Genomic DNA, 8,452 nt, shown 5'->3' on the forward strand with positions numbered 1-8,452 from the left:
AACCGATTGAGCTGGGAAACTTTCTTGCATGGAATGCACCCGCAACCGTATTTAATAGGAGCAGACAGGGAAAACTCTACCCTAATTAATCACTCCTTGGTATGCTAAATGCTGTCCTAAACGACTTTCTTTATAGGTACGGAGGGAGTATATGTGTTGTACACATGTCTGATAACGCAAGCCGTCTTGGCGTATATATGAAATTCACCCAACCCAAAGGATGTGTGGCGTTTCCCATCTCCCTTCACCAATGAGTGATTTGATGCATCACGCATAGTAAATCATAGAGGTATCACGACACGAAGATTTGGTGTAGGTGGGGTGCCCTACACCTGGTATGGTGTTTTATATTGTCTGTGTACTGAATGCTGGTTCGATATGTGTGTAGGGGTGTGTTCGATCAGGGAGCTTCTTACTGCATATGGTCTTAGCTAGCTTGATCGGTTTACAGTTTGGTTTTCTAATTGGTTACAACAGAATCACAATCTGATTGGTTTACATGCCTGTCCATCTAAACCTTATGCGCCAAGTAAATGAGACATCCCAAATTACATCTTAACCAATCGGTCCCGCCCAACCCCGTCTTGTGGACTAGTCATGGCTTCGATGACCCGGGTTCCAGGTATACGTCAAAAACCAATGCCAAAAAACTACAGTTCTTAAGCTTTATACAAATTTCTTTCAAATTGAAAATACTGACATCCTATATGTGTCATGTCTGAGATGGAAATATGCTGCAGAGTCGCAGAGAAGAACAGACACAAGACTGGATCTGATTACTGAATCGAACGGCAATTGCAGAACATTATGTAAGATGGGAGGAGACCTGCGTAATAATCATTATGCGAAGTGTGAAGAGTTCGTTTACAGCATACTAGCCGGCAAGAAGAGACAACAGGGCTGCCTAAGAACTGTGTAATATTTGATTACGTGTCTGCCATTTTGCCGGAACAGGAATGGCTTATTCAACCTGGGTGTTGTTGCTAGACCTTAATAACTGAGCTTCATCAGGTATATATCCTCCTTTTTTTTTTTTTGCGAAAGAGGTATATATGATCCTATAAGGTAAGCGACTGCCAACTTGGGGCTTCTGCTGTTCACCAGCGATATAAGGATAGACCTTTGGTTTCAGCACTGTCCTGCCACAGTCCTGTTCTGCAGCACTGATAAGAGGATTCCCGACTATGCTGAAAGAAAACAACAGACAGAAAAACCACAGATTTTAAACTTTCTACAAATTTCTTCCAAACCATTGACTTCCTATATAAATGCCATACGTCTGAGATGAAAACAAGACTGGATACTTACTTGAACGTTCTTGCAGACGTTTTTGGTATTGGACCACTCAAGTTATTGTACGACAAGTCTCTGAAAGACAAGAGTGCAGAGTGAGTGCAAACCAGGCTATGATTTACCCTGGCAAGAACACAAACCTTTACGAAATGGCTCAAAGAAAAACACGTTGTTGCAAATTGGAGCGTATGCTTCACTTACATGTACTGAAGGCTTCCAAGGCAGCCTAAGGAGTTTGGGATTGTACCATGTAATTTGTTACTGGACAGAACAAGTGTCCTGAGCTTTGCTAACTTGCCAATCTCTGTTGGGATTGGCCCAATTATGTTGTTCTTCTGCAGCAGACTGGGACAAAAAAAAAGAACACCTCCCAATAAAAAAAGTTAAAAAATAACACTCACCACTAAGACTTGCTCTATCCATGGGAACAATACTCACAGTGTCTCAAGTTTTGTCAGGTTCCCTATGCTCGGGGAGAGCAGGCCGGAAAGGTCCTTGCTTGGAGCTTCCCTGTCAAACATGCAAACATAAGGACATGAGAACTATATGGTGGCTTTGATTTGGAGGTAAGAATAGATGGAGAGTAGGGGTCTAGCTTACAGTGCAGTGACAAGATTCTCTGGTGAGCAGGAGACAAAGGACCAGCTACAGGGATCAACGGAGTCTGGGTCCCAGTTTTTTAGCGCACCATGGGGGTCCTTGAGGAGGCTCTTGATCATCATAAGAACTTGCACTGCCAGTACCACAGAAATCAACACCTAACAGTGCAAAAAAACCTAACAGAGACAGACACCACTAATAAAAAATGAGTCCTTGGAAACCACAACAGAGGAGAACCTTCATAGTTGAAATCCTTGGGGGCGGCAAGGCCGCTTGAAGGGAAGAACAGCAGGAGCAACAATAGGAAGGAGGAAGATGGAGGCGCCTTCATTGCTAGAGGCAGGTGAGTCGAGAGCGCGAGGAAGGCTTCTCTTGGGGAAGAAAGAGGACAGGGTTCCCTCTGCATTTAATATGGCCATCAGTGGGGAGAATGCAGAAATTCTCTCTGACTCTGTTTATCTGTTTTGTTATAAAAAAAGTACTAGGTAGACACACACTCAACATACACCACCAGCAAATAAGCACGCACATGCGTGCACATCGAATAAATGCCAAGAATTTATGGATGCTCTAAGGAGTGACAGAACATGGACATACGTTTTGCACTTGCTTTGCAAAGATTTGTACTTCAGAATTTAGTTGGAAGTCGAAAGCAACTGCAATTGAAAATCCTTGGGCTTGGTGCATAATTGCATGCCACTAGGCACTAGCCATATATAGACACAGCCCTGCCGAAAAAGGTCACCATAGTCCAGCTCAACTGTGCTAAAAAAAGGCAGCCATGACCCGGAAATGCAAGACGCCAGCGCTTAGGGTATTTATTGATGTGGATTAAGGTTAATTAGGTAAGTAATGAAAAATAATTCGAAACAATTCGTGTCAAGAGTCATCTAAATTGTCCTCGATTGAAATTAACAGGTCACTATCCAATAAAGTTGAGAGCTAACATATCTTCTAGCGGGCAATCAACATATTACACAACTAAAATCCTGGACAGAAACAGTATCAATCATTTGAAGCGAAACCCACCCTGGTATTCCCTCGATGCATCAAGGATACACCCAAGATCGCTTGCGTATCGGTTCACAATGCCAACTTCATATCCATGCACAAAGAAACAACAAGGAATAGTAAGTCAGGTGTTTAGAGTTATTACAAGATCAAGTGTTTAAATCTGAATTTATGATGTGCGAGCACAAATTATAGACAAATTGATAGCTCTGACGTATGCTAAGCAAGATAACACAAGTATGTGCTGCCGCCAGGCAGTGGGGCAGATGGTTTGCCCGCACTGCTGCACTACTCTACTGCAGATGGGAAAGAGGACTGCCGGAGCACATAGATGAGCTCATGGTGAATATGTAGCATTGGATCTTGATGGCAAGGCGTGAGAAGGGAAGAAGGGAAGCAGAAGCACAGCAGCCATGGGAGGTAGTGGCGGGAGGGCCAAGCTGAGATGGCACTGAAGAGGTGCTGGTGACGCGTCTTGAGTCTTGACAGCACAGCAAGCTCGCCAAAGGAACAGAGAGAGCAAAGGAAGTGAACTCGGTAGATGGAATCCAGGGAAAGGAGAGACAGAGCTGGAGTGGAGAGCAAAACAGCTGAGCTTGGCCACGTATCTAGCCACGCATCGACCAGCTCCAAAGTTTGACAGCAAGTTGACCTGCCAGTGCTAAGTGTTAGAAAAATTCAAAACATTTACCCCATTTCTACACTCTAAAACTCGACAGGCACAAAATGTGCTCACTCTCTTCCACTGAGCAAGTCACTTAAGATTTTCTAGGTTCATAGTCTTTACTATGTATCTAGACATAGTATATACCTAGGATTCTAGGTGCATAGCTACCGTACAAAAAATGTCTAGGTGCATTGCAAAAGCTAGGTACCTAGAAAAACCAAAGCGACTTACAATTTGGAATGAAGGGAGTAGTTTGTATTGGCTCCATTTAAGTACATTCATGCTGTCAGGTTTGTATAATGGAAATGCTGACTGCATAATACTGATAAACTCGTTTCAATTTTCTAACTGGGATTGCTAAGCATTTTGGTAGCCTCAGATAATTATCAATGCTCTCCAATTTAGTTCAAGACAGATAATCTTAGCAATGTTTGTAGTCCCTAATCCTTGGCGACAATTCCAGGAACTTAACTATAATCATAAAGACCACTGAGCAAGTGAGCAAACAAGGCTAACCGTTTCTGAACTTTATTTGACTGTACAATTGAAGTCAGATTCAAACAAGGTCGATCAATGCACCACATGATTAGATCATCCATGTGTTTAGATTCCTTAAGCTCCATAATTCTAGGTTGCACCATAAATAAAAAAATTAACTTCACCACAAAATACACATCAAGTGTGCAATGGAAAACAAATTTAAATTGAATACATTCAAACATGACACCCTACAGTGCTACAACCATGAAAACCCTTATCCTATCAATACGAATGTTTAGGTGTGAAAATTAGTATACATGCAAATATATATTTTCCTCACAGTAGATATTGCAAGACTGAATTTAATTTATTTTAGCCATCCACGCTCTACATTCAATGACACTAAGAAGAGATCATTACATCCTTGCAAAAAGAAGAAGAGAATATCACATTATACCCATGGTCTTGAACACGAGTTATAATATTCCCCAATCTGTTCATTCGATTGAGGTGCGGGATCGTCCTTATCGAAAATACAAGGTTGTTATTATAGGAATCATAAATAAAATTTACCTGAGTAGAAGCAAGAATTATCACTTTATTTCCCTCACTAAATATAAGAAATTTTGAGAGGCAACTAGTTTGCAGTCTTACTTGTCGGCTCTTCACATTGGCACTTCATTGCCATCGGTGCAGTCCCTTACAATCCTGCTCAATATAGAACCACAGATGAAATGACTTCTGACTATGCTGCAAGAAAACCATGAGCATGAAAAAACCTTATATTTAAACTTCCTCTGTGTGCCATACGTCCAATGAGAAAATTATGTTCTAGAGAAGCACAAACATAAAAACTACATCCTTACTTGCATTGTATTACACCAGATCTCAGTAACCATCAAGTCATTATATGACAAGTTCTGAAAAAACATAAGCATACAATGAGTGCAAACTAAACTAGAATTACCTCAAGGAGACAAAACAGTAATGGAAGAAAGTTGTCACAGATAGGCTCCCACTCACAGGTGCAGGAGGCTTTCAAGGTGACCCACAGATTTGGGGGTTCTGCCATAAAAGGGGTTCCTAAAGAGATTAAGTTGAGCTTTGCTAATTTGCCAATCTCTGTTGGGATTGCCCATTTACATGTTGTTCAGCAGACTGTAACAGGGAAACAAATAGGAAACTAATTGTTAGACGTAAACAAACACTAGCACTGACAAGGCTATCCATGAGAATACTCACACATCCCCAATTAGCTTAGGCTTCCTATAGCTGAGGAGAGCATGCCCAGATGATTCTGGGTTGAATCTTTTCCCTACCAAACAAAATTACAAAAGGTATAGGCGTGGAAATATAGAGTTTGCCATTTAGTTAACAAATAATCAGCTGACATGAATTCAAAATCTGGGAACCAATGTATAAAAAGTACCAAACCTACACAGCAAACTTGAAATTTTTAAAGTCCAGATAGTTTACTAGTATTGATGAAATCTATGCAGCAATTGACAGGAGGGAGAAGAAATTTACCTGCCCATATCTCAAAATCTTCCGCGACATTGCAGTTCATACAGAGAAATGGCCAAGTTGCAATAGCCTAACCGTAATCTAGCAAAATCTTACTGAAATCTGCAAAACAACAATTCCAATCAAAAAACATTCGAAAAGAAGTAAGCTACAGTTCTATGAAAGGATTCACATAACTGAAAGCACCTTTTCTGAGTTCATAGTCTGTGACACTATGAACCTTCAGTACAAGCAAGGCAATGTAACTTGTTAGGAAGCAGGTTGGTCGAGGAACAGCTCGACACAATCTAATCCTTCACTGTTCTCGGGCTCTACGAAACTAAGAGCGTATTTATGATCCGTCATGTCCCAAAATAGAAGATCCAAAACCTCATAGGTAGCTCCTTTTCCATGGTGCAATATCTGTTCCGACGTAAAAACATAATACGATTCTTGATGCAGAGCCAGCTGCATGACTGAACCTTCTTTGCTCTTCGATTTTCCATTGACCTCCACACTCCAGCCATTTTTTCCCACTTACATCTGGCACCATATATTTGAGCCAAAACAATATATGGCAGTGACAATCGAGATTTCTGCATCACCATCTTTTCAGCAACTAGCTCTGCCATGCCAATGTTCCCATGGACTATACAGGCCTCCAGAATATTAGAGAAAGTAGCAGCACTAGACTTTGGCAACTTGTTCTCTACATAATTCACTGCCTCTTTGAACATCCCAGCACGACATAACATGTCGACCACGCAAGTATAGTGCTCCAGGCTAGGCATAATATGGTACCTATCTTTAAACAGGGTAATTATATCCATTCCTTCAGTTACCAAACCTTCTAAACTATATGCAGATAAGGCTCCAAAAAGAGTGATTCTATCAGGTTCGATACCACACTTGAGCATCCTTTTAAATATTACAAGGGCTTCCTTAGCTCTTCCATTTTGCAATAGGCCAAGCAGCATTGTATTCCATAACACCAGATCCTTGGCGCCAACTGTGCTGAAGATTTTTCTGGCATGCTTTGTTAACCCCAATTTACAGTACATGTCAGTGAGGGCTGTGGAAACAATTACATCATTCTGAAACCCAAGCTTGCAAACCAGGCAATGGATTTGAGTGCCCTGCTCCATTAAACCAAAGCATGAACTCCATCTCAGCACACTCGCAAAACTGAACTCATTTGGAATAATACCATTTCGCATAGACACCGCAAAGAGGCTGAGGGCTTCTTCCATTAGGCCACTCCTAGCATAGCCCGATATCAGTGCATTGCAAGGCTCTGAGGCCCATGTTGGCATTTCTCTGAAGAGCTGAACAGCATCAGACAGTCTGTCAGACACGCAAAGGAAGTCAATAACAGCACTAGAAACGATGGAGTTTGTAAGGACACTCGTCTTAATGCAGAGTGCCAACATCTGGTCACCCTTGGCAAAATCCTTCCCATCTGAGCAAACACTGAGCACGATGGACACAGTGAAGCCATCAACTGAAAAGCCTTTGCTCCTCATGGACCGGAAACACCTAAAGACAGTACTGCTGAGAGCCTGATCCTTGTAAACGGACATGACAGAGTTCCAGGATGTGACATCTGGTTGTTCCATGCAAGAGAAGACACGCGCTGCATAATCCAAGAGCCCAACCCGGCCATACATATCAATAAGTGCATTGCCTACAATGGCATCACGGCGTGCCAGGCCGTGGCGGACAGCAGCAGCGTGAAGCTGTTGGCCGCGGCGGACAGAGCCAACCACCGACGATACTATGGAGAAGGTGAAGGCGGTTGGCCTGACGCCACGCTCCCTCATGCAGTACAAGACACGGAACGCCTCGTCCGGAAGCGCACCGGCGATGTAGCCGGAGAGCAGGGCGTTGTAGGTGACCGCGTCCCTGTGAGACATCCCGTCGAACAGCACGCGCGCGTCCTCCAGGAGGCCGGAGCTGAGGAGCGCCGACAGGAGGATGTTGTGGGAGAACACGTTGGGCTTGGCGGCGGCGGCGCGTAGGAGCGCGACGGCGGACGGTGCGGCGCCGAGGCGGGAGTACGCGGCGCCGAGGCAGTTGGCGAGGTAGGGGGAGCGGAAGAAGGCGCTGAGAGCAGCGGAGGAGGCGGGCGTGCAGCGCTGCCGCGGCGACGCGGGAAGTGCAGCGGGCGAGGAGCGCGGCGGCGACGCTAGGAGTGAAGAGTGGAGCGTCGGACGAGGACGACGGGGATGTTGAGAGCATCGGCGGCGCGGTTCGCCGCTCGGCGGCTTACGCTTACGCCATGGAGGCACGCGCATGGCTCCTGCGTTGGCTGCTATGCTTGCTTGAATGCATCTTGTGTTTGTCCACAATCCGGGGGCGGGTCGGCCCAGTGGATCGTCCAACGGGCCCATAGAAACAATCCCCTCTTGGCCCATCCATAAAACGGCGCAAGGTGATGGAAAAGGAAAACTAATGCGGCGGCGTCCTCCGACGAGGAGCGGTGGAGCGGATCGGAGCAGCAGAAGCTCCGTGCAGCCGGCAAACGCGAATGGACCGCCGCCGCTCGTCGTTCTTCCCGCTGATTTCTCTGGCCTCCGCACACACGAGAGCGCGGAAGAAAGTACATCCTCTGTTAGCTGTTACTTCACTACACATATATTTCCCTTGCATAGTTCCGTGTTTGTGTTTCGGAAGTGCTCAGTTTTTATGGACAAAGTTAACGCATGGCACGCATATATTACCACGAAAATATATAGAAATATAGTATTAAATCAACATGTACATCTTATTTTAATGAAGTTTCTTTTTTTTTCTCACAAAGGATCGTACACTGAAAATGCATGCATTCCCACATTCGATCGATGAGTAGCTATTACAGTACGTACGATATGCATATCAGATTTTTGCATAGTATAACTT

At 44.2% G+C, this 8,452-nt stretch overlaps 1 protein-coding gene and 1 pseudogene across 3 annotated transcripts; both read right to left on the minus strand.

The window, feature by feature from the left end:
- Positions 1-834: 834 nt before the first annotated feature.
- LOC136521959 (LRR receptor kinase SERL2-like) lies at positions 835-4,795 on the minus strand. 3 transcript variants are annotated; one of them, XM_066515748.1, is made up of 8 exons: positions 4,706-4,770; positions 2,923-2,988; positions 2,131-2,293; positions 1,894-2,026; positions 1,732-1,803; positions 1,495-1,638; positions 1,309-1,368; positions 835-1,187 (listed from the first exon to the last, which is right to left on the minus strand). In XM_066515748.1, exons 2-8 carry the CDS (start codon positions 2,941-2,943, stop codon positions 962-964), a joined length of 819 nt encoding a protein of 272 aa, XP_066371845.1. In that variant the 5' UTR covers positions 2,944-2,988; positions 4,706-4,770; the 3' UTR covers positions 835-961. The 3 variants fall into 3 exon arrangements, with proteins under 3 accessions (XP_066371845.1, XP_066371846.1, XP_066371847.1); XM_066515749.1 differs by lacking the exon at positions 4,706-4,770 and adding an exon at positions 4,509-4,527; XM_066515750.1 differs by lacking the exon at positions 2,923-2,988 and having other exon boundaries at positions 4,706-4,795.
- A 285-nt stretch (positions 4,796-5,080) lies between these two features.
- Positions 5,081-7,855, minus strand: LOC136522729 (pentatricopeptide repeat-containing protein At1g43980, mitochondrial-like; annotated as a pseudogene).
- Between the last annotated feature and the right edge of the window lie 597 nt (positions 7,856-8,452).

Source organism: Miscanthus floridulus, chromosome 18 (genome assembly GCF_019320115.1).
Source record: "Miscanthus floridulus cultivar M001 chromosome 18, ASM1932011v1, whole genome shotgun sequence".
Lineage (NCBI taxonomy): Eukaryota > Viridiplantae > Streptophyta > Magnoliopsida > Poales > Poaceae > Miscanthus > Miscanthus floridulus.

Bases quoted from the DNA above. Each gene is read 5' to 3' on its own strand.
- LOC136521959 (XM_066515748.1), bottom strand. From the start codon at position 2,943: ATGCATCGAGGGAATACCAGG. The intron at 2,027-2,130 runs GTTCTCCTCTGT...TGGTACTGGCAG, and splicing joins CAAGGATTTCAACTATGAAG to TGCAAGTTCTTATGATGATC. The intron at 1,188-1,308 runs GTAAGTATCCAG...GTTTTCTTTCAG, and splicing joins ACGTCTGCAAGAACGTTCAA to CATAGTCGGGAATCCTCTTA.